Source organism: Rhea americana, unplaced genomic scaffold, assembly GCF_003343005.1.
Source record: "Rhea americana isolate MKP2758 unplaced genomic scaffold, rheAme1 scaffold_33, whole genome shotgun sequence".
NCBI lineage: Eukaryota > Metazoa > Chordata > Aves > Rheiformes > Rheidae > Rhea > Rhea americana.
In genome coordinates, this window is record NW_028186457.1 from 2,104,888 (window position 1) to 2,130,985 (window position 26,098).

Genomic DNA, 26,098 nt, shown 5'->3' on the forward strand with positions numbered 1-26,098 from the left:
AGCTTAGCATTTGTTGTAATCAATTCAACACCTCTGAGTCCCCATCCCTCAGGATGAAGGATAAAGCGAGTTTCTAAGGTGGTAATCTGTTCTTTCCTAGCCATGCACGAGGCCTCCAAGAAGCTGACGGAGTGTTTGCAGGAAGTTTATGAGCCAGATTGGCCTGGGAGAGATGACACGAATAAAATAGCAGAGGTAAGACTCTGTCTAGTACTTAGGGTTCCTAGGCTTGGCCTGCCAGAGGAACCCAACCTGCTGTTCTCCTCATCTCTTAATAAGCTGATGCCTGTCCAAATTGCCCAGCCACTTTCTGTGGAGCTTAGGGCACAGCCTGTCATTTGGCAGCTTGGTTCTTYCTTTGCATGTGTGCAGTGGTCCAGCTTGGAGGCAGGTTCCCCCAGGTCCATGACTGAGATGGTCTGCTGAGTAGCAGCTGGGGTAATTCAGCTCCATGGCTCCATCTGCCTTGAGGTTGCAAAGTGGGGCTACAGCAGTTGTAGTATTGGAGCAGTGGGGAAGAATTAGGGAGGGAGGCAGGAGAAAGATTTGTTTGGCAGGGGAAACTGCAAGAAGCAAAAACCTTTGCTGAAGTAATGTATGCATTTTTACCCAAGAAGTAAATGAAACTCGAACGTTTCCAGGTCAATTCTTATATTAATATGGAAGCTTTCCATTAGGAAGTGTTGTTACAGTGAATGATAGAGTTTGTAATTCAGCTGGTTTGGCTTCATATTTTCYGTTGGTCTTGCTTCTTCCTAAGCTGCTGAGGTGTATCCTGGGAGACTGTGCCTTCAACAAATCTCAGTCAGAAGTCAAAGGGAGCATGAGGCCTGAGAACTGACTGAAGCTGCTCTGAGGGTCTGCAGGAATTTTTTCAGCCTTCCCTTCACCTTTTAATGCCTTTGTTTGTTTCCCCCTTTTGGCAAAAGGCAGACAGGAGAAAAGTGCTATTCCTGCCCCCCCCCCCCCCCCCCCCAAAAAAAAAAAAAAAAAAAAAAAACCTCCTGTAAAGTGGGCATTTTTACTTAATATTTTCACCAAAACCATTTGTTCAAGCAGGAAAAAAACAGAAGGGGGAGACGATTTCCACCTAATGCAAGCTGTTGATGGAAACTTAACATGGCTAAGATGAGATCAAGGGTAAATTGTGCTCAGGAACAAACCTTGAATGTGACCTCTGTGGGGCTCTTGAGGCAGGTCATGTGAGGGCTGAAGACTGCTAGCATAGCTTTCTCTCATTGTTATCCTTCAGAAGGGTATGTTGCAGTGAAAAGTGGAAAATGGTTCTTAGTGCTGTCAAGTGTCCTATTCTGGTGGCTACTGGAGGGAGGGGATTGAGAGGGGGAGGTAAAGCACACCTAACCTTCATCTTCCCTTCTGTTGCGTGGATTTGGGCTAGCAAAGGAAAAGAAAGGTTCTCAAAGGTTCATGACGGACACTGTGTCCTTGTAGAAGTTGCCTGAACTAGGTACATCAAGCACTCCCTGTTTCTGCATTTCGGGAAGCTATTTTTTCAAGTCACTTCTCTGTTCCGTAGTTTTTCTAAACAAATAACTATTTTTTAAGAGCCCTGGGGAATGGAAGTTGTTGATTGTAGCACTCATTGACACAAACAGAAATGCAGAATTCTGTGTTCTTCTCACCATTAGTTAGCTCACTGCTTTTGTTTTTCAGAACAATGACCTCCTCTGGACGGATTTCCATCAGAAGCTGGTGGATCAGGCGCTTCTGACCATGGATACATACCTTGGCCAGTTCCCAGACATTAAAGTAAGATTCTTTTTATACCTTATGATCTAGGGTATTACAGCAGATGACACTTCATAAGAATCCATTTCTGGCATCTTCTTTAACAGGGTATACGTATGGGGGAAATACACAGTGATGCAAGAGATGTGCCTGTGGATTAACACTGGTCTGGGTTGGGGAGGTTGTAGAAGTGTTTCTGTGAACTCCTTTCCTCTTCAGCAGTCAGAAGATAAGGAGCTGTGAAGTGTGGTAGAGCAGGAACCTCATCTTGTACTCTTGAAAGCTGATCGTCTGGAACTGCCCTGCTGCTGCAGATGACTGCAGCTCAGGATTGCCTTTTCTTGTGCATGTGTGGGGGGTCCCTGGAGAGTCAGCCCTTCTCTGCTAGTTGGAGCTCCCTCCGTAGTCTTCACGGATGCAGTGTGTTTGGAATGGCAGTGGCATACGCAGAAACTTTGACATCGCAAAAGGAACAAATGGAAAGGAACAGAGCTTCTGAGATGCACTGAAGTGTGTGAGCAGTCTTTGTCTATGCCTTTCCAAAGCCAAAGAGGTTACCATGAGCAACCTGTTTGACTCTGCCCTGGAGCAGAGCAAGAGTGCCCACACAGCGTCTCTGCTGGTAATAGACAGCTGAGAGGTAGTAGGATCTGTTTCCTGTGGACTTACGCACATGGTCTCCTAGCTGAGATGCAGAGCCTGAATGTGTGGGCTGATTAAGATACAGTAAAAGCAGGGCAGGAGACTTTCTGGGCCAAAGATGATGAGTTTACCTTGCCCAGGTTCTACGGAGTCACCGTGAGCAGGACCACAAGTGTCATGGTGGCAGTATGTATGCATGTTGTACGAGAACCTGCAGCAACTGCCTGKCATATTACTTGCACTGTCTTGTGATCATACATAGCCCTTGATACCTCCTTTACAAGTGGTGGCTGTGCTGCTGCAAGCTCTTCTTTTCCAGCAGCCAGGATCTTTGTAGTTCTGGGTCCTATGAAAACACTGTGTTCTCCTTTTGGGCTTAAAAATGACAGAGTGAAGAAGCCAGGGGAGAGATGCTAAAGATAAAATATTACTGCAAAACAAGAGGGTGCATATTGCCACTTGTTTGTGGGGGAAGGGGACGATGCTGTACAGGATTTTGAGGGGAAGTCCTGTGTTCACCAGCATAGGTCTGAATGATGTCCTGTGAACTTCCCTTCCCCCGCTATCATCTGTTCTCCTTCTGGTCTGAGAAAGTTATGCAGGAAATGTCTTCACCATATGGAAGCATGAGTAATGATATCTCTATATGGGAAGTATCAGCTTGGCTTCTTCCCAGTGAAAACAATCCTTTCCCCACCACATGTCTCTCAAAACGTTTGTCAACATTTGTTGCTTCAGGAGGGGCATGCTGCACCCATGTGGGGCAGGTCACAGGTTTATAAAACTGCTGCTGAAGAGCAGTGTGCTTACCTCCTGAGTCTCCTTGTTTTTGCCTCAATTTTCAGCCTCTTCTGTCCCAGGAAATACGAAATGAGTAAGAAGGAAGAAATTTGCTGCCACTTTTCACCTACATGAGGCTTTATTGCTGATCAGTCCCTATAGTGCAATTCTATGTGCCTCAATCAGCAGTGCAGTGACTCTTGCACTACTTCCATAGCAGAAGGTTTTGTTTCAGGCTTCCTGCAGACTCTGTCCAAATAGTATTTTACCAGCCTTCTTGGCTGTGCCCTAGGTCAGCTCAGCATGCCACATTTCTTCAATGTTTAGCATCTTTGGGATTTCTTAATTCTGCTGGGATACTGCTGAGATCTTAGATTGGGATCTTCAAAGGAAGACAAGAGTGAGACCACCAAAATTCTGCCAAAAAAATCAAGGGGTCAGGCACCAAACTAGCAAAGTTCCTTCCTGGCTTCCAGATGGGATGCTAAGATGTTTATTACTAATGTAACTTTTTTCTAGTTTTCAGATTTTGCTCTAGAAAATGGAAATGAAAGTAGTTTTGTGCAGAATTAAAGTTTTCTTTAAAGAGAATACTAGACAGCTTTGACTCCCTTCTTCAGACAAATGAGATGTGTCCATGTCTTATTGTAGGGACCAAAAGAAAGGTAACATTTCACTGATCTTCTTAAAATGGACTTTCAATGGTATGAATTTAAAAAGATCGATATCTTTTTTTCTGGAAAAGCCCTATTCGGCTGGATGCATCATTATAGTCACTGCAGAGCGCTGAAAAGTGGCTTGGATCAAGTTTGTGTTTAACTCCTTAAAAACTATTAGAAGAACGGTTGTGGCAAGTTCCTGCAATTTTTCAAAGGTATAATCTGGTTTCACGTAAGGGAGTTACCGTTCTTGAGGGTCACAATGAAAAGAAGTCATATATGATTTACAGAATATTTTGGTTTGTTTTCTGTTGTCATGGTAATAATTTTCTGGCTATTGTTCTCTACAAAAGCAAATTTTCTGCTTTTCTTGGAATTCTGGCATTACTGTGATTAATGAAAGCTGATTTATGGAGAGAAGATGCTTTTAATTTAGTTATGCAAAGGCCTAGCTTTTGTTAACAGCCCAATAATTCAAATGTGTGATCAGTTAGATCATGCATGCATTACTTATTTGATAAATACTAAAGCAAAAGTATTCCAAATCTTTCCTCACTTGAGGGAATGGAAAAACTCCCTTGAATTTCCTGGACTCCCAACAGGACTTTCAGCAGGGTTGTGAAGACATGATATTCTTTTAGCAAGGCGTTTTTATAAGTTAAAAGGAATCATTTTTAAAGTTTGTAGGGGGAAAATAATAAAATCTCTAACTTCTTTTCTTCCGAAGGAAATAAAAGAAAAAAATATGCCTTTTTACAAGTTAGTATCTATAGCTTCCTGGAGTATCATTCTTACATATTCTAATATTTCTGAGTGAGTTTTTGATTGAGGTTGCAGAATATGCAAGGAGCGCAGTTGTCCAAAGGCTGCAGTGAGCCCAGAAAGGATGAACTGTAACCCCAGCTCTGAATAGGTGTGGAATTTGGGAATATCTGTCTGTGACTGACACTGGTGGTCTGTTTCTGCTAAATTCAAAACCAAACATCAATGAGGGAGAGGGGAGCTTAAACGTAGACTCAGATTAAGATGGGAAAGGTATTTACTCCTTATTACAAAGAACTAAACACATCTGTTGGAATTCATGTTTTACCATCAGGTGATGGGGTAGCCCCAGCTGTCCTAGGGTAGGACAGKGAAGCTACCTTACAGGCTTGCACAGCTAGACTAAATCCTGTTTCTGCCATCTCAGGCAATTTTATGATCAGCAATTACTCCAGAAGGACTCACAGCATATCCATGCCTTGTGTACACTTCTGTATACTCCAGAACAAATGTAGCCCTATAGCTGGAGGATCAAAGAGTGCAAGAATGGGGCAGCAGTGACYGAAGATATCGTTGAGAGGCTGGTGGCATGATACCGAATGTTTTGTGGGGTGGCAGGGGAACCTGGAAGTGGCCATTTGCCACATCTCAAAGGTGGGCAAAACCCTCTCAACCCAGGCTCTCTCTGCCAGTCTGACCTGAGGGAAAAATTCCTTCCCTCAGATCCCAAATTGGGCTGTTTCATGTGGAGCGTGTAGAAGATGCATTAACGAGCACCTCAGATTTTGATGCTGTTGGAAGCCCCCTCCTTCATCCTGTCTCTGTCCAACTGGCAGTGTTTCCCAGGATGGCAAACTGCCACAATGGTCCCCTCAGYGTCAGGAGCCTGGAGGAAAATCTGATGTCAAGGAGGTGTTCTCTAATGACCTCAACTGAGGAATGGCTCARCTTCTTTGCGATTTCTCTCTTGGAGCAAAGGACTTTGAAATCAGTTTGAGTGTGCATGTGGCTGTGCTTCTGCAGATCTGCTGTGACGTGCACAGAGCTGCACTGACATTTGCTGACRGTACAGAACAGTGTGTGGGGGGATGTGGGAACTGGTCCCAGCTGGTCTGGYAGAAAGATCAGCCCTGATTGTGGTTTGCAACTTACCTGAAATTGCCTAGAGGTGAGACCACAACTCTCTGCTGAGTGCAGTGGGGGGATTTGGGTTTTGCAAGTAGATCTCTGTGCTGATTCTTCTTCCTCCAGTTTTTATTTCTCCTAAATAAATCACTATTTTTATTTATCACTGAATAAAAACGCTTCTGGCTTTTTTTTGCTGTGGCTTCCTACATAGCTGCTTTTGTCTGTCTGTAGCCTGCTGATCACTGGACCAGGCTCTCTGAGCTGCAGTGATGCTAGGGTTAAGCTGGGAAGACCTGAGCTCTGACCTAGAAAGTGCGGGGTGCTCGTAGAGAGCGAAGAGGCAAGAGGTGTGAGGTGTTTGGCTCTTAAAACTGGGTGGCCAAATGGTCCTGAGCCTCACAGAGGTGAAACTTGAAAGGGGAAGAGAGTCTGAGGCACCTCTGATTAACAGASGTATCTTGGAGTAACAGGCCAAAGATCTGAGTCTTCCTACACTCTGAATTCCCAGTCGTGGACTTGTTAGGGCTCTTACCCTGCATGCAAGTCTGATAGGCAGTTGACTCCCTCCTTGTGTGTGTCACAGCTTTGCTGTATCTTGTYTGTTTGTGGTACAGCACTACAGCTTCTCCCTCGCACTTCTCTTGCGTAATAGCTAGTTATAATGGGCTACTGGTTGTGGCCGTGGTCACAACGCCTGGTGTGCACTTGTGCCTGAACCTCCTGTGGCAGGGACTGAAATGCTGGCTCCTGTGCGTACCCCGAGCATGCGCAAGGGGCTTGGGCTATCTGGCAACATAAGAAATGCCTTCTCATGTTGAGCTGTGAATTTTTTGAGCTACCAGATGAACTTGGGCTGAGAGCTTGTTAGCTAGAGGCTGTCTGCAGCCCTCAGGAGGCTCTGAAAATGAGGAAGCAGGTGTCTGTAGAACCTGGGCACCTGAGTAAGCCATAGTTTGGAAGATGTTCATRTCATCCAGAAGTGGGGCTTTTTGTTGTATCCCTTTGGTCTCCCTTGCTGGGTCTGTTCTCYTCCTCCTACTCCAGAGTAGTTGTTGGCCACAGGCAATTCCCAGGCTTGCCTCTCTGGGAAGCCTGTGTGGAGTATCTGGCGGTGCTACCTAATGTCTTCTGGTGTGGACAGAGCATGGGATGCTTCAGAAGCTGGCTGGGTTAAGTGAAGAAATATTTTCATGAGCTACTTTGTGGCCTTGACTGGGGGGGAAGATTGTCACAATCCTTTTCTCCATCTCTCTTAGTCTCGTATAGCGAAGCGAGGAAGAAAGCTTGTGGATTACGACAGCGCCAGACACCATTTTGAGGCCCTGCAAACTGCAAAGAAGAAGGATGAAACCAAAATTGCAAAGGTAAAGGAAGCAGAAGAGTGTGCAGTCCTYCTTTTATTTCAGGAGGACTACTTTTGCCTACTGACTGGGTTTAAAGTATACCTGTACCTCTTCACTGGGTATATTTTGTTTGAGAGAGAGATTGCACACTGCTGAGGTTTGGCTAGGTATTTTCTTATCTTTTTAATCCTTCTAGGAGGAGGCAGAATGCACTCTGTCTTAGTTCAGACCCATCATCATCATCAGTGAGCACTGATTGGTCTGATTGGTGTCTAAGGCCTAGATGTGTTTCCTCAGTGGTTGCAGGACCAGTAAGCACTGGTGGAAAAGCACGTGTGCCTCTGGGAAACAAAGCCTTGCAGTGCCACAGCAAAATTTGCTGGTTTATGTGCTGCTCTGGGCTTTCTGTTACCCCATGTTAGAGCTGTGGTGAGAGTAAGTGTTTGAGCATTGCAAGCATGAGATTAATGGTGTCTGCAAAGTCCTCTGATGTCCTGGGATGGAGACTCTTAGTGTGCAAGTTGCAAGTTCATCGTTAACATATACATCCTGTGCACACAAGAAGTTTGTTCTGTCTTTTGTTGATCAGAATTACTGGAAACTGAGTATACCCAAAAGCAGGAAGATAGATGCCCTGATGGGAGAAAACTCTGCTTGTTTCTTTCGTGCCTTCTTCCTGCAGTGACTTAGTCTCTGCTAGACTAAGACTTTAGGTGTAAAGGTTAACATGTGTGATGCGCCTAAAGGCGTGCATGTTCATGTTGAGGTTGCCTCTTACATATGATGAAGCTTGTCAAGAGGGTGGCTGATATCTGGAGCTTTAAGAGGTTATAGATATCTAAACCAAAACTTAGGGTCATTTAGATGCCTTAAGTCCAAAACAGCAGTCCTAAAACTCACCTCCATGACTCTTTGGCTTCAGATTATCTAACCTCACAGGTGGTAGCACTGTTTAATCTGTAAATTCCCTTGAATATTTAGTTCTTTCTTGTATACCTGCCAGGACAGCACTGTCTGAGCAGATACCCCGTGTCTTTCAGCCCCTTCTGGAAGATAGTGAAATACCACCAACATTCTATGAACAGCTTGATTCAGATTTAACCCCAAAGCATTCAATAGAAAATAAAATTTTATTAACATTTATTTTTATTTTGAATAGAGCTAAAGAAAAGTGAGGGTGACAGTCTCGTTCTACAGGAGTCTCATGATTAGAACGCTTGCCCAGAAAATGGGCTACGGTGTACTCCCCCAACCTGAGGGAATTCAAATCCGCATACCCTGCTGCACATGACAGGTCATGACACAACAGTCTGGAGGTGGGGAGACACCTTTCATTTCTCTCAAGTGCGGACATCAGGATTATTCAGGCCAGAGGCGAGTGGGAAAATAATAGCTTTGAGTCGTTATCTTGTAACTAAGCTGAGAGAGGGTTCTTATTCTTTCCTTTACAGTTACTTCTAGTGTAGGGAGATACCAGTGATATTGGTATTTCTCCTTTATGGAAGACACAAAGCCAATTCTCTCCTGCAGGCAAACGGACTATGTTTAATGCTCAATTAGCAGTACTTTAAGCTGTTGGTCATCAATCATCTGCTTGTCAGTGCGTGCACTATGATTAACTCTGACAAACGAATAGAAAAAAGATTGGCTCAGGTGTCACTGCATCATTTACAGGGCGAAGAAATTGCTGGTTCTGTATTCAATGCCTGAGGACCAGCCAGCTGTCTTGTGTTGAAAACAATATTTCAGTCTCTTCAGGGATAAAAGTAGAATTTCCCTGGAGTATGGTGGTATTCTTGGTRTGTGTTTCTGTGGGATCTTTGCTATGGTTGCAACACTCTGTAGGAATTCATCTACTCAAATTGATACCTGGTGATCTGCACATTTCTTTTCTGTGCTGCACTTGCTGGTATTGACCAAAATGCTCTCRTGGTATATATATTTTTTTATTTTAATAAAGGATTTTTATTTTCCTGTGAAGTAGGGATGTTTCAATGTAAGGTGTTTTGAAATGTGGTGACAGGCCCCTAGGAAAGACAAATCTTGTTTATAACAGAGCATAAAAATGGGAACCAACTGAATGATGTCTCATGACATTATAGTAACAGTAACAGCAATGCGAATACTTTTGGGATCTATATGATCTTTTTCTCCCCTCTTCTAATACATGGAAGTCCTTCTCCCATCCAGGACTCCTGCCATATATCACTAAACTTGCAACCTGCCATTAAAATAAATACTGTGAACTTTCAGCTGTTGCATGCAGATAATGTGTTTAATCCTGACCTCTCTTTAAGGAGCTTCACAGCTGTGACTTGGAGTGGGGTTGTCTATGTGTTAGGTCACTAACAACTTGTCTGTTGCTCTTTGCAGCTGGCCGGCTGGTCGACGGTATCCCAGCCCACACTGGAGCATTAATTACTGCTAAACTTGGCATGCTTCAAAGGATTTTTAACTGATCGACACCAGGATATTTGTGTTTTCTCTCGCCTTGGTGATGTTGATTTGGCCCAGCCTRTATATACTGTCTCTGTGATTTTTTTTTTCTTTTTTAATCCTAAAAAAATATTTTTCTGTCTTTCTTGTTCTCTTTACTTTCTTCTCTTTTCACTCAAACATGCTCCCTCCCCTCCCAGCCTGTCTCGCTGCTTGAGAAAGCTGCGCCTCAGTGGTGTCAAGGGAAGCTACAAGCTCACCTCGTTGCACAAACTAATCTGCTCCGAAATCAGGTGACTGCTGATCTACCTGGCTCTAACCCTGCATGCGCTATTTTGGGCTCTGGACTGTACTGTGCAACTAATCTCTAGGCAACGTTCACTCTAGTCCCCTCTGTTAAGTTGGTCCTTGATACTCATGAGCCATAGTGGATACATGGAAGTTACTGATCAGTGAATGAATMTGTTTTGAAATGAATAGCCAGAGCTATTGATTTCTAACCACGTGTGTTCAGACTAGACTATTATTTTCCCCCCTTAACATGAGATGAGGATGAAAAGAGGCTGTAGAGGAATGCTAAGGGAGAGAGGAGTGTGCTGTAGTTCCTTCAGTTACTCCTTTTTCCTTTTTTTTTCTTCTAAATGAGAAGCATTTAGTTTTTATTGTTGCTGCTTAAAAAGAAAAGATGGAAACATTCAAAAATTGATTTCTTTTTCTGTTGTTCAGTAAAGCTGGAAGCAAAACATTACTTCAAAAGTAATTTCTGTGGCTGCTGAGTTTGGTTGCCAAACTCACCCAGGATAAAATCCAGGTTTCCGAAACAGAYGTTGCCTGGCTCTTGCGCTCTGAAAGAGTCATTTCCAGAGATGCAGAGGTTYGGTTTGCACAGGAGAAGAGATGGGCCCAGACCAGAGAATTTGCACCTCACATAAGAGATTTGAGCACTTCCAAGTTGAAATTGATTGCCTAATATGGCAGGACTTGACCAAATATTTAGGTTATAGCATCTTGAAAGACATAAGAGCTCAGAGAAACTGYACTAAGAATTTTAATTCTACTTGCATAGGAGGAGCATGGTTGGTGAAGGGAAGAAAAAGAATAAAACACTTTTCATGGATGAAGGATAGTAAATGATAATCCAGACTAGGAGAGAGCTAATTACCTATTCACAAATTCCTGGTGAGCTCATCTGTTCTCATTCAAATCCTCATACTTTTTCAGATTCCTCATTAGTGAAATGAATCACAGTTTAGAAACACATAATTGCTCTCACCTTATGAAGCACCTGATTTTTTTTTTTTCATGAAAGTACTAGATTGCCACATAAAGTGTGGGAACAGAACAGCTGTTAGCAGTCCTGCTTAGGATGCATTGCAAAGTGAGGAAATATGCCTTCATCCTTGACTGAAGGAAGAAAGAAATTTGGCAGGCTTCTGGAGGCTTTTTCTGTACCTCARAAATACTGGGAATAATCTGTTTGGCTGGTAGTATCTTTGGAGAGAGCAGACTTGGGAAACTTCTCAAGCCGCAGGTAAATGAATCAGTTTGTGGGTGTCCTTCCTTTTCTCAAGCTGGCTGGAGTGACTGGGAGAAATACTTCTGCCCACAGCTTACCCAGGGAAATTGTACATCTCTTCCTTTACACAGCCATCTTAGGCTACTGTGAGTTAATAATTTGACTCTACTGGGTGACTTTGCCCTCAAGTGGGTGACAAGGATTTCTGTAATCCTTCCACTGCCATGTTTCAGGGGTATCAACTTCCTGGTAAATGATGTYAATATTTTCAGTCACCTCAGGTTTTTTTCAAATGAATTTGAGTCCTCTTAAGTTTTTCTTTAATTCTTAATTAAATAACAGTAGTGCCAACCTCTGCTTTGTGTTTCTAATTGTGTGTGCTTTCGACTCTTTGTTGTTGTTGTTGACGTTTTGATTGGGACTAAAAATCCCAAGAAGGAAGAAGAATAGTTTATGTTCTGAACCTGTAAGTTTTCCAGCCTTTCTCCACAAAACAAGCAGGCAGAGGCTTCTGTATTCACATGATACCAGGAGCCGAGATGCTAACGACAACCCTAAGTCTCATTAAACTCAAGATAAAAGTAGGAGAATTGATGACATTTTTCTAAGAGCCTTARAAAGTTAAAGCTAACAAAAAATCCTTCTCCTTGCCAACAGCCATGTTGCTGTCTCTTGTCTGATAAATCCCTACTGTACAACCTTTGAGCGAAAAAAAACATCAGCAAGATTTATTATTTCTACTGTAAAGCCAAGTTCTCCCTCCAGGATTCAAACCACTAGCTTTCTAGGCCTTTAGCAGATAAAAACAACAAAAAACAAATGTTTTCTTTGAAGCTCTTGGGAGGTTTGCTTTCATAGGCTTCTGTTTATGAATTTTGTTCACTTTGCTTTTAAGAACAAAGAAGGAAAGGGCTCGGACCAGCAAATTCTTGCCTTTTTCCTATTCTCCACCAAAACACTGATTYTGGATTTAAAAGCATTGTCCTTGGTTCTATAGCAAAAGCAGATCAATGTCTCTCTGGTCTATCTGCAGTGGAAAGCCTGCAAGCAGAGCCCTGGACCCTGCTGCCCTTCCAGAGAGAGGCMGTTCTGACTGGGACTAATTGGGGCCTGAGCCTAGGATGGGATTGCTGCTCAGCTGTCCTCCTTACCCCTGCTTCATGGATGTCTTAAACTATTTACTGAGCAATGTACAGCTTACAGCATAGTGCCTTAAGGGACATGGTCGCCAATTTACCTGAAAGCACCAGGGTTGACATTGCAGGATATTCATGAGTACTTGAGATGTCGTGTGGTAGAAAACAATCTCACTATCACAGCTGAACAGGCTATGCTTGATGCTCAGTGCCTTGGKGAGGGTGCTGGTTGGGAGAATGTTTGTGGTGTTCAGCTCTTGCTCAAACCTTCCCTTTCTCAGGCAGAGAAAGAGAAGAGTAAAGGTTTTCTGAGGTTGTGTTTCATGGATCTGGGCCTTACCTCTTCTGCCTTCAACTCCATCAGGATAACAAAGATGAAAGCATGAAGGTGTTCAGATACTATAGTAATGAACCGTCTTTGAAACTTGTATCKTTTCTCCTTTCCCCGCAAGCCAGCGTTGTTGCTGAATTAGCTGGCTTTTCCTCTAGCAGGGCTCATGACTAAGTTGATGTCTGTCTCCAGCTCTGGCTGAAAGCRGTCTGTGCTATCCCAGGTGCCGGGACCACTGCATCTAAGCAAAATAATTTCAATCATAAGATTCATGGGCCAACAAAGGAGTAAAGAATTAATTCAGTGTTGCAACTGAGAACAGTAGCACTAGCTGAGCAATGGGCACTTGCTAGATTGCTGATCCCTACCTCTTTTCTAGAGTGAACGTTGCCTGTGGCTGGTTTTGCTTTTGCCTGGGGATGTCGTGCTATTCACACATTGATTTCTAGGTTCTTTGACCTTCTAAACAGGTAAATGAGAGAACTGTTTTTAATACCCACTGTACCTGAAAAAACTAACAATGTTTAATGATGTCTCATCTCCCAGCTATTCTGTCTCCTGGGCTGAGAATCAGCCCTGTGTGGAAATTAGAATAAGATGAAGTGAAGGTTGGATTGGGATTTTTTTTCCCTCCCTTTGAAATAGTTACATTAGGAACATTCATGGAGACAGTTAAAGGCAGAATGAGTCTTTGTGGTCATCCTCTCTGATTCAGCATGGACTAGTTATCCTGTTAAATGGTATTTTTGTTTGTTTTGTGCAAACCTTTAAATGTTGGGTTCTTCAGCAAGTATAGCAGCCAAATACAGGGGTTCCTTGGTGGAAACATCCCAATCTGTTCTTCCCCTGCTGTTTGTCACTGAGTCAGCTTAATTCTTGGATAACTGCAAGTTGTGATGTCTTTTTCTGAGGGCATCACAATCTCCTCTGGTCTGAGCTCAAAGAGTCTTAGTTCTGCCTTTGGCAGTGATGGGTGACCCTCTGAAAGGTGGAGCTAGTTAGAAAGTAAGAGCAGAAGCAGACTTTCCTTGTTTGTAATAGCTGGGAAAGAGATGGAGAGCGTAGGAGTCCTACACAATGGTGTGAGGAACAGGACTCTAAGTTGTGCAGTATATTTTAAGACCTTTCTTCCATCAATTCTGTCTCTGTTTGTGCCTTTCATTAAAGAAATGCAGCTTAGTACTGTTTAATGTGGCTGGCATAAAGAAGATAAAATTTTGTCTCATAGAAGGGACAAGAAGCTAAGTTTCTTGTGAGTGCAGGCATGCAGAGARGTCTGCTTCCCCCAACAACACAGTGGCTTGCTGGCTCTTTGAAGAATCCTGTGGCCTTGTGACATTCCTGCTGTTGTTGTACATACAAGTAGGCACTCATGCTGACCTTCCTGTTCAGTTGTGTTGCTGAGTTGCTCACATGGGATTCACTGTTCTGCATCCCACTGTGCTGGGCTGTGGGAGAATGCTAATTTGCTGTTGCAAGTTAGTAAATGGAAGCATTTTGTTTAGAAAGCTCTGGATTTTAAGCCAGGATCTTCAAAAGAGGAAGAGGCTATCCAGGACAAATTTGGGAAGGGGAACATGCTTGTTGCTCGTGTTTGCTGTAAACAGTAGAAATCAGGATCATACTTTGTCCCTGAAGTGTGTCAGAATTCATGCATCGGTGTGGGAGTTGGTGAATCAAATTTAAACTCTTGTTTGGGGCAAAATAGGTCTRTATGAGGCGCATTTCCTCTCTGTGCTGGTAGCCTGCAGCCACCAGGATTTGCCATTGTCTTAGGCCCTTACCTATGTCCATGGAGAGCATTTGAGGCTGCTGAAACCAAGTCTTGCTGCTCAAGCACTCCAGCCTGGCCTCCTGTTGGGACAATTCATGCTTTCCAAACTCCTTCCTTGCTTCTGCACTGCTTTGTGGGAGAGCTGGATGAGCTGAGGGTACAGACCTACTCCCTTCTTTGAAAAAGAAGATGCTTTGGCATGACCTTACCTGAGCAGAGCAAGTACCCACAAGGGAGAACTATTGGGTTCAGTGCTGTTTGGGATGGGTTTCACTTCTTTTGAGACCTTAGCAAGAGGCAGGAGCCACTATATTTTCATCTGTACTCAAGCTGGAGGCTGAAGTGGGTGATTAGCCCCATTCAGTCTTTGGAGCTAGGGGAGCTTACAGTGCACTGGAGAATAGATGTCAGAATTCCCTTCTGAGTAGTCAAATGGGGGGGGAGGGGGAGAAATCCATTTAGAGAAACCTTGAGGGTAACACGTGCAAGCTTGGAGGGGTGTTAGGTCATTTGTGATGTAACCCTGGTTCTTGGTAGACTTGTTTGGGATTGGGATTTCCCCATGCCAGAATTTTGCCTGATCTCTGAAGGAAGTAAAATGAGTCACAGTTGCCTCAGCCATGCAGAGTACTTGTCTGTGCTGGAACTGACATACTTCCATGTCTGTTAAGGCTGAAGAAGAGTTAGTAAAGGCTCAGAAGGTGTTTGAAGAGATGAACGTTGACCTGCAGGAGGAGCTGCCTTCGCTATGGAATAGGTAAGTGCTGGAGGTTTGTACAGAGGCTAGTTTGAATAAGGTGAAGACCTAAGTTCTTGAAAAACTGTACTCCTTTCCTTGGATTGGATTTCTGCTCCTAATTTCTAGATCATCTCAGAGCCTGTCYTAAGGTTCCCCTGAGTCAGGCTGACCCTGGGCTTTCTGATTTTGGAACTCATAGTTTTACTACAAGCAGAAACTATGTTTCTGTGCTTGGTTTGGTTATACCTTTTGTATCCTGCTTTTCTCAGAAATTCTGCTAACTCTGCTAGGCATTGGCTCAGCTTCTACAGTAGACAGCAGATTTAGAGAGCCAAGTGCTGATTTCTGCCCTTACTCCCCCCCCCCTTTTTTTTCCCTCAACCTGGGTTATGACTATTTGCACACAAAAGGCCAATTTGTAGGCCTGACTGAGAATGCTACCCCAGGAGCTGGGAGTGCTGCAGGCATCTGGGTGGTTATACACGCAGAATGGTGATGCTGCTGGCCTTGGAGAGAACCTCCCTCTTGCCATGGCTCCTCTAGCTGGGTACTGCACTGTCTCTGTTGGCAGCTGGCAGACTGGCTAGAGGGAGGCAGGTAGGCAGCTGCTGGGTTTTTAAGGATGCCATGGGTGGTTCATAAGTTCTAGTTATCTGGCCAACCGTAACCATTTTGCTTTCCTCTTACTCTCTGTGCCCATCCTATGCTCTCTCGCTATTCTGCCCTTGATGCAAACAGTTCACACTTAGGTGCTTTTCCCTGGTGCTGAGGAGTGAATTAATTTCTGTCCTTCTATCCTTCCCTGCTGCCCAAATTTCTCTTGGCTCTCCCCACATCCCATCTGCGTCATAGCCTCCTTCCTTTTCCTTTCTATCACCTCACCATTGTCTGTATTCTTTTTTCTTTGCATCTGCCTTTTCCTTTTGCCAGCAGAAATTCAGATTCTACCATACCTGCCCTCACCTAGGAAACGTTTGCCCCGTAACTGGCCTTTGCTGCATTACCCCCTCCACCTTTCTCTGCAACCCTTGCGTTCCAGCATGTACCAGACCTGAGTGTTGAATTCAAAAGGGAATGGTGGGTGGTAGGTAACAGAAGAGGTAGAATTGAAAGCTCTTCGGAAAGCACTATGCTCATTACATACTTTTTTTTCTTGTTTTTCATTTGGCAGTCGTGTTGGTTTCTACGTCAACACATTCCAGAGTATAGCAGGCCTAGAAGAGAACTTCCATAAAGAAATGAGCAAGGTACAGCAACTGCCCATCCTGCTAGCCCTCACTGTTAATAAAAACCGATCAACAAACGAGCTAATACAGCTAGAGAAAATGGAGCATTTTCCCCACAGCAAAGCAAAATGTTAACCTTCATTCTTTATGAACTGCATGGGAGCAAAGTTGTCTGAGATGGTACTGTAAAGGAATGGAGCACAGGGAACAGACCAGAGGGTAATGCTGCAGTGGAGATTTTATGTTGCTGGCAGGCTTATTTGGATATAGGACCGTGTAGATCCACAGGGGGAGAAGTCAGTTTGGGCTTGTCTTGATGCCTGACATCTATTTGTTAGCTTTGCTTGTCAGTAGGTTGCTGTAAGGCCTTATATAGTTTGGGGGGACAAAAACAGCATGGAAAAAATATGCCAGTCTASAACTGATAGATTGAGATAGGCCTTGCTTTGGCCCATGTGAAGACATTTGCCAGTAGTAACTTGCTGCTTTGGCTTCTTTCCTACCCTATGACCCAAAAGAAAGTTTTAAGTGCTTAGTGTGGCCTTTATATGGGCTACCAGTTGGCCATGGGTTGAGAATCACAGCAGTAAGCAGTGTTTTAATCTGGTAGCAGACTGGATTCTGGTGCTGAATGCCAGCACCCAACAGAGATCTCAGCACTAGTCTACGGGAAATTCCTCCTGTTATAGCTTTATTTTACAAGTGCATTTTTGTTGTCATTTTGCTTAAAGGTCAGAGAAGTGCAAGTCCCATAGGTCAGTACACTATCCCTAAGAATTACATGCCCTCAGTGTATGGTGCACTAATCTTGATGGTTCCCAGTTGCCCAAGCTAGAAAACTCCAGCATTCCCCACCCCTGGGCAACAAGACAGCTGTTACACAATGAGCAACATTATAGTCATTTAATTCCCAACAGTCAGGGGCCTGCTGCCTTGGTATAACACATCAATTCTGAACCTTGCTGACATTTCATGGGGACCTTTCCAATTAATAGCTTGCTCTTCTCCACTGAGGGACAAACTGATTRTTAAGGACAGGGAGGATTATTATAATTATCAATTTATTACTGTTAACTAATACAAAATGTGTATGTTAGACAGGAATTCTCTGCTTGTGTGTCTTGGATTTTTATTTTTCTAGGGTTTTTGTATAAGAGCAGAGCTTTTGCTTTGTTCCATAAGAAACAGATGGTTCTTATTACTGCTGCAGCATCCAGTTAACTGCTAGTGTTGCCGGCAGGGTGCCTCTGACCGTGACTGCATTGGATCCTTCTTCCTACCAAAGATAAATCTGGCATCTCATCTTGTTGATGACACAGCTGTTTCAGAGAAGGAGTATCTGGCATTGAATGTTCCAGCCTTTGGTGCTGGGGAGAGTTTAATGCCTAATCTTGCATTTCTGCAAAGAGATCTAAGTTCTGCCCATACCTAGATAGCCCASGCAGCCCATGAAGTCAAGGCTTGCTGATGACTGAAATTAGTTGCCTTTAGTTGCACAGTCCAAATGGCCATATCCCGGCTTTATGAGCAAGTCTGAGGAGCAGCTTTGGCTACAAATCTAGAGTCAAGCTTCAATTCCAGCATTCTATTGGGAAAATGCTCTGCCTGCTTTGCAGTGGTGCCTTGTGGGGGGGCAAGTGGTACARAGTTAGAGAATGGTTTGTAAGCAAGACAGAGTGTTCCTAGGAGATACCAGCAACTTTTCAACTATATGAGTGCAGTAGCTTGTGCCTGCCTTTCTCCTCCCTCCACCGTCCCAAAGGAAGAGTGGAAACTGATCTCCAGAGGTCCCTTCCAACCTTACTGATTCTATGAAAGAGGTGGGGGCTGTCCTCTCTTGGGATAGCTGAATGTGTGCATGTGTTTGGGTGCAAGTCTGTGTTTGGCCAGCGCAGGCTTTCTTTTGACACTTGGAKCTCTTTTTTCAAAATCTTTCTCTTATTTTTACATTTTGCAGTTGAACCAAAACCTCCATGATGTCCTGCTGGGTCTAGACAAGCAGTACTCAGGCAATGCCTTCCCTGTTAAAGCGCAACCCAGGTCAGTAACTGTGGGAACAGTAACTTTCCTTGACAAGGGAGGAGGGGCAGGCTGAGGCTGTGGTATGGAGAAGTCTCTTCTAGGTACATTGAAACTACCACGTTGTCATTTGGGAAGCAATTTGATTGTATGCGTAGTCAGCCGGTACCCTTCTGAAACTTCCTAAGGCATGTCTGGGGTTGTACCTGGGGCTGGCAGAGACATCACAACACTTTCTGTAATAGCAGCTGGAGGCTTACACTTTCACTACATATGGATGTTTAGGCAACTGACTCTTGCCTCTGCTGTTTTTAAAGTTGAATTCTGTGCACTGACACTGTGATACTGAGCAGCTCTTCTTTCTTGGTTTGGTTGCCCTGCCCTCACCCCGATCTTTTCTCTGAAGCTTCCCTCATGTACCTGCAACTTGTGATCTCTAAAGAGTCAAGATCCTGTCTGTTTCCCCAGCCTCCTCTTTGGCTCTCCCAACTTGGAGCTTCCTGTTTGCCAAAGTCTTATGCCCTGCTATGTATTGAAATAGGATGTGTTGCCTCCACATGGGTTGTGCAGCCTCACTAATATGAGGCCACCTATTGTCAGAATGCCTCCGATCTGCCTGCGTACGAGAAATAAGTGTGGCCTTCAGGCCTTTAGTTTCCTTTCCTTGGTTAGGTCCTGTCCTTTTYGGTTAACTGTAAATCTGCACATTCCCTTGCCCTGAGAGGGGAGGGAGAGGTCAGGCACTGGATGAGGCAGCGTCTGGCTTCTGTCCAAGTGCGTGAGTGATGAAACAACACAGGGCTCTGGCTTCCAGCTGCAGCTAATCCCACATGCCGGCTGAGCAGGAACACAGCTCGCGTCCTCAACTGGTATATTGATTGAGGGGGGAGGTGAAGTCAGCATGAAGTAAGGGCAAGCTGCAGTTTCAGCACATTGATTTGGAAAGACTAGATCAGCTGTTGAGACCTCTGTGCTCCTTTGTCTCACCTCCCTTTTTAATGTTCTGTTACAGTCGTGCGTAGATTACTTGCATGTATTGTTCCAATGTGATGCTCTTTAACTTTAAAAGAGGACACTCAAGAGGACACTCAATTTTGGCCCCTGAATTTTGGATTACTAACATCAGGTTTCCAAGATGGTAGAAGAAAATTTTGTGAAAATAATACCCGCTTCCAAAATTAGCACAAGGTGCCTATTAGGACCATGGTGCAAAGCTGTTTACTGCCATGTGCCTTGTCTCTGATAGCAGCACCCACCAGAAAAGAATGATGTAATGGTAAAAGTTGTGGCCATTGCTTTGTCCAGCTACTTCCTCCTCCTTCCTTTCTCAAGGAAGTTATTGCAAGCTGCAGTGACAGCTTGGCCAAGACATGTTTATTGTTGCTGTGGCATGAAATTCCTGACCTGAAAGAGCTTCCAAGAAAATAAATTACCTGTTGTCATGATTCCTGCCGATGCAAACTGCTAGCTCCACTGGGGGATATGATGGTTGTCTCAGCTGCAACTCTGCTCTCTTTGGCTGCATGGGAGGCCACGTGGCCGTAAAAACAGAAATGAGCACACAGAGGAGCCTGTGCAGGTAGGAATTCAGCTGAGATGCCAGACTTGCCTAAAGTGGCTYTGTTCCCCTGAAGACAGTGGAGCAGAGGGTTGTGGGAGGATATATCAAATATTTGCTAGGACAGTAGGTGTTTTAGACTGACCAGGAAACGCAGTGAGGCACTTGTGTCATCCATCACATCTGGCCAACCATTGTGGTGATGTTTGTAGGGCTGGAGCAGCACTGTGCGGGAGGAAATACCTGTTACTGTTCTGGTTGCCCATTGTGGCATGCATTAAGAGCAGATGCTTCCCTAACACTTCTGTTGGGAAGGGGATTGGGGATGGATGATGGATACAATAACAGGAAATGAATTGGGAGGTGCTAGAAGAGAGGCATTTATCTTTTTCATGACCACAGCATCCTTGGGAGCACCTACAGAAACCTGGTTGATAAAATCAGCCTGGTTACATAGCACAGTAGCACAAACTAGCTGATGGGTTTCTAGGGAACTTGGATATATATTTGAGATATTTTTGAAAGTCCTTGAATGTTTAGGGCTGTCAGATGTCTGGAAAACCTAGGAGATCTGTAACATTATCATAATGTGATTGACAAAATTGGAAAGACATATTAGGAGAACTCTTGATCTGGTTCCATGTTTAGGACTGTGTCCAGACAGCATAAATGAAGGGGGCTTGTTCCCTGTGTATTAGTAATATACAGGGGAGGGTGGGGAACTGATTATCTGTGAAAAAGACCAGCAGGGAACTGTAAATGTCCTACACAGCCATCTCTCTCTGCTTGTCCATGTGCATCGTGGCCCCATATTCCAAAGAGCAGGGAAAGCTCTTTAATTTGCTCATATGTATGCAAATCTTTGACAGGAACAAAGAACTTTTTCCCACCCTCTCTCCAAGCCTGTTCCCACCAGGACAAAAGTGTCTGTGAACTGTAAGGAGGGGTGTGTGTGTGCACGCGCGTGTGTGTGTGCATATGTGTGTACTCGTGTATGTGAGAGAGTTTGTCATCTTGATAATGGGGAGTTTTGTGGCACCAAGTGAATGGATGCTTGGAAGCTTAACTTTTCCTCTCTGGTTTGACTGTACCATCCTGTAACGGAAATGAAATGATTTGCGTGCCATCTTCAACAGAAAGAAAACTAAACTGTTCGCCAGGCTGAGGAAAAAGATGAGCAGGTACCGGTACGGAGAGCAGCGTTTTGATATGTTTGATTCAGCTCCTAAAACTGGAGGGATTGTTGCTCTATTCTAACGGTCTGGCACGTGTTAACTCTGTGATGGGAGAGGGGTCTGCTGCATGATACAATGTGTTTGTGGCCTGCTGGGACCTGCTGAGATTTTTCTGTATCTGGATAATCCATTAACTGCTTGTGTGCCTGGTTTGAATCCTTGCTCCCTTACCTGTCCAAGAAAACAGTCTGAAAGCACGGGCATTGTGTCTGTTGAGCTGTTTCTGTGTAACTAAAAGTGTGGTAGTGTTTTTTTTTTTTTTTTTTTAACATGAGGATTAGGGGCAGCTTTGGTTATTAACATGATCTTGTTTTACCTGGTTGGGCCTGCCCATTTGAACAAGTCTAAAATGCTGCCTTCTCATTCCCTGCTGGGCCAGGGAGGACCAGTGGGGCAAGTCTTTCGTACTGAAAAGGTCCTATCCTAACTACCTGTTGCACTGGAGTAATTATGAGCTGGGAGAGGGACACTTGCAGCTTTGCTTCTTGCTTTCTCCGTTCCTGGGGATCCTCACAGTCTTGCTGCATCCATTTAAAAATTATGCAGAGCTAAAGAAAAGGGGAAAGCCTTTTGTCTTGTGTAAAGTGTAATATCAGTAACTTGCCTTTCAAGACAGTGATGGCATTGAAATACTGGAGAGCTCCAATGCCTAGAGTTACAGTAGTCAAGGCCAAGGACTCTGACAAGTACATGCTCTGGAGCAAAGTGGGAATTGCTGCATAATGGTATAGAAACTTCCCTTATCTCTTGGTTTACTTCATATTGATGTTGCTATTCCTTCTCTGGGGTCTTCACGAGAAGAAAAAGAATCATTATAACTTTCAAACTGATGTCCTACCTAGCAATGAAAACAAGCGCTGGTGAACTGGAATCCTTGCTTTCTGATCCCAGCTTCCTGTTGACTGGGGCAAGTCACACAACCCTTCTTTTTTTCTCTTGAGCATCTTTTGTAGAATGAGGGGTTGGAGGCAGGAGAATGATAATTTTACAAGGAAGCTGACAGGCAAAACTTGATTATTTTCTAAAATAGAAAGTGGTGAATGAATAGCATGCGTTGTTAACATTATGAAGTTTCCTACTATAGGAAAAGGACTATTAACACAAATACCTCTCTGGATGTCTGTCTCTACATTTGGTCGGACCAGACCAGGCATGGAGGTGTAACATTTCCAGTCATTGTTGCTTGCCCAGGCAGAGGCTATAGCAGACAGAGCTAGTAGATCCCATCTGGATAAACTCTAACCACAACTTCCTCCTGCTTTGCCCAGAGGAGGTCTGACTGGCCTAGCAGTTAAGGTGCCTGACCTGGTACCTGGGCTGTGCTGAGATCCCTGCTGGCAGAGCAGCTGCTAGGGTGACAGGGAAATGTGCACCTCCTGGCACAGGGGAGGAGAATGCTCTGGGACTTGGTCACTGTTTGATCTGCAGCRTGAATGTATGTATGTATGTACCACTGTACATCTGGGTATGTAGGTGCTATTTCATTATTTATTTATAATTATTAAGTGCTTAGTCTGCTTTGATGCTAAAAAATAAGTTACTTCTGGCTAAAAGGCTGTGTTTGAGCCTGTAGCTGAGATGTCAACTTCTCCCCCCCCCCCTTTTTTTTTTCCTTTTTGTTTTTAACTTGGCAGGAGGTGACAAGTCTGTTTTTACCATGTTGGAAAGCAGGTTCCATCCTCTAAAATAGTATCGTTACAAGCTACATGGGAAACCTTCATGCAGATGTTAGTCTGATCTACCAGAACAGATGAAGCAGGCCAGAGAGGGGCCTGGAAACTCAACACTAAGAGAAACTGAGGGATTTTGGCTTTTTCTTCAACTGTAGTAACTAACTGCATTAAACCCTGTTCCTAGCTCGTGATTTGTAGAAGAAGGGTGACACCTTCCTCCCTTCTCTGCCTGGTATTTCTGGATTTGGCAATGCCTGTCACTTATGGGAAGATGGAAAAAACAGAGCAGTCATCTTGTTTTGGCTTTTCTTTTACTCGTGTTGAGTCTGTGAGGGAACCATCCCACCTTCTTGCTTTTCCTGTGTGTCCTGAAGGAGACAATCAGTTTGGAGACAGTTTGCACTGCATGGGGCAGTATGTGCTCCCTGGGGAATTGCGAAGCCCACAGGATCCTAGCGACAGGCTGTCGGTGCTGGTCTGACCAGCTAAATACGTGCAAAGCAACAAGTCCAGGAATGAAGGTGCCACTCTGGGGGCTGTAAAAGGCTCAGTCAAAATTAGCACTGGCATTTTCCTAGGGGGATCAGCCAACACATCAAACAAGCTGTAAATAGCAGTGACTTAATGAGGGTTTTAGTGTGGGGCCCTCTCAGCCCTTGTAGGATGAGTGAAAGAAACTGGGCTGCCTCTTGTGTAGGAGCCTTTCAGCATTATACCTCCAAGTAAAGTTGCTGCTGAGCACCAGAGGTCACCCACCTAGAAGCTGTTCTTATGCAAACAAGCATGAACTCCTCTCTCACCTGAAGAAATCATAGGTGGAGAACTCTGCCTTTGTATTGGTTAACCTGATCAGCTGATAGCTAATCCTCCCAGTGTTGTTTGGGCATTTGAGAAGTCCTTACAAGCCAGCTATGGATCACTGTGTTCCCCGTCTCCCCCAAAGTGCTTCCTATTCTAGAGATAGTGACAACTCTGCCCCCCCCCCGCCCAGTTCCAGCAGCAAGGGTCGTCTTTTCACATCTGTACAAGCAAAATAGTTGATTGACAAACATTTTCCTCATCTCACCCTGGATTTTTCCTAGGTTAATGTCTTGGCTTTTCCCACGCTTGAATCTTTGCACTTACGCTTATCGCTATCTTGAGAAACTTCCCTGACCTGATTGTTTTTCTATCACAGGTAGTCCCAGATGATACATCTCCATCCTTCGTATTCTTTTGCAGCAACCCTCAGCAGGGCAGGGTACTGTTATGGGGCCTGTTCTGAGAATCCCAAAGGTGGTGCAGTAGGATTCAGACATGTGTCTTCTATGAGCCTGGGCTCAGCAGGTTCATTACATCAGCCTCAGACAATGCTGTAATGATGTTGCCATGGGAATGGTAGCAAGACATGCTTCTCCTGAAATCATTTCTGGGCTTGTGTGCTGCAAATGAGTTATATGACGCCTCCTGTTTCGTGATGACTCTCATTTAGAGCAGGATTTCCCTATCTTCACCCTCTGACCGTAGCTTCTTTTAATCAGTAGCACAACCCTGGCATTGTCCCAGAACCCTCCCGGTTGAAGTGATTTCTGGGATCATCGAGGAAGGCATATCCAGTCACACTGAAGAGCTGTGGGAGTTGGCATACAAGTTTGTCACTCCTCTTCCCTTTTCCCCCGCTTCGTTGCCCCTTCTCTCCTCTGCCCAGATGTCCCCTGGATGAGAGCTGCTGGCATAGAATGTCGTTGAGTTTGCTGCATYGTGTTAGTGTGCTGCTGACATCAGCATCATCAGAAGCATCTGACCTGCATGTGGACATGAGAGCAAGTGCTTTGTGAGGGAATGTGTGGTGTGTGTGTATATATATGGTGGGGGGAAAAGGATAAGGAAGAAGTGAATGAAGAGGGCATGGGGGAGCTTGAAGGCTGCAGCGTCAAGCAGAGGAGGACACTTGCTTGAAAGGAGAGGTTTGTTGAATTGCCTTGCTGCCCCTACTCATGAGTGTTTAGGAATGTGGCCTTCATGCATGTTAGCCAATGACTACCAGACCTCAGGCATCCTAGTGTGAGTGGATGTATATTTCAAGAGCTGTAAGCTCTCTTGGAACAGAATGAAGAAGTAATCTCGGTGTCTCTTCGCAGTCAGGTCTACACTGCTCCAGTCTGGCTCCGTGCCAGAATTTATTGTCTTAAGTTGCAGAAAGGTTCTGTTCCTTCCAGCCTTATCCCAAGGGCTTTATCCTTGCAAGAGCTGCAGCTCCACCTTTAATGAGTGGAGGCAAACATCACTCCCAGCGGTTGAGGTTACTCAGCCCTTTTGCAATATGCAATAATTATTCCATATTCAGGTGTGTATAGTTTTGCCAAACTATAGCCACTTGTGCTAAAGTATCCCTTGTCAGTGTCTGTGCACTTGAGATAAGTTTGTTAGTTGCTGTTTTGTGGAGCTGAATTTCACCCCAAATGAATCAGCTATTCCTGAGAATAAGAACAGAAAATGGCTTTACTTTTATCCCTTTTGAAATTCTCTCGTAACCAGCTTTTTACTAAATCTCTAATGTTGCCATACTTTGAAACRCAGGTTTGAAATTTGGCTGGGGCATGCTCTTAGGGTAAGGCATGTACCTCTTGCCGTTTATGTGAAAAATCTGTCCTAATCTGGCCGAGTTATGAACCAACAAATGCTATTGGCATGGGCTTCTTGCATCTTAATTCCCTGAAAAATCTCTCCTGACTATGTGTCAGAAACAGTCCTGGGAAAATGACCAGCTGGGAAGGCAAGAGCAAAAGGGGTTCATCACTGGGAAAAACAGATTGAAGAGCTTTTCCATACTAAACAACTCTCTGTTAGTAGCCAAAAATCTCACTTTTTTTTTTTTTGCTGTCTAGATTATCTATGAAACTTCTGATTACTTTGCCCCTCTTCCAGCTTTGACAGTTTTTACCATCTAGAGGAATATGATGATCTGCTATTACTGCCTTAGCTCTACGTGGTGGATCTGTTGATTACAACCCACGCAGGTGTCAGCGCAACACCTCACGAAGACATCTTTGGCTGTACATTTTTAAAAAACAAATGAGTTTTGAAAATTCCTTTCTTCCTCTGCGCTCTCAATATTAAAAGTCCATCATGTAATATCAGGCACTGAAGTTAGGATCTAGTAGAATTAAAAATGGCCTGGATTATTTTCTGTGTAAGAGGAAAAGTGTATCCATGCAGCTAGAATTTGGTTGCATAGCCTGCTGCACAGTAGTCCTGCTGCAGAGTGTTGGGCTGGAAGTGACTCAGCAAAGATGCTTCTCGGAAGTTTGTAGAGACTTCAGATTTCTTGATCATGTATCTGGCTAGCGAAGCAAAGAGACAATAGAGGCTACTGGTTTATACTGGTTAGGACAACTCTACAGTCGAGGCCT

The 26,098-nt window shown here is 44.3% G+C and overlaps 1 protein-coding gene across 1 annotated transcript in view; it reads left to right on the forward strand.

Annotated features, from left to right (window-relative positions):
* Positions 1 to 26,098, forward strand: part of BIN1 (bridging integrator 1) — a 67,422-nt gene that overhangs the window by 14,694 nt on the left and 26,630 nt on the right. The window contains exons 4-11 of the mRNA XM_085311051.1: positions 101 to 195; positions 1,675 to 1,770; positions 6,977 to 7,084; positions 9,700 to 9,792; positions 14,928 to 15,013; positions 16,167 to 16,242; positions 18,179 to 18,261; positions 20,935 to 20,979. Coding sequence (XP_085167177.1) covers positions 101 to 195; positions 1,675 to 1,770; positions 6,977 to 7,084; positions 9,700 to 9,792; positions 14,928 to 15,013; positions 16,167 to 16,242; positions 18,179 to 18,261; positions 20,935 to 20,979 — 682 coding nt within the window. The remainder of the gene's footprint in view (positions 1 to 100; positions 196 to 1,674; positions 1,771 to 6,976; positions 7,085 to 9,699; positions 9,793 to 14,927; positions 15,014 to 16,166; positions 16,243 to 18,178; positions 18,262 to 20,934; positions 20,980 to 26,098) is intronic.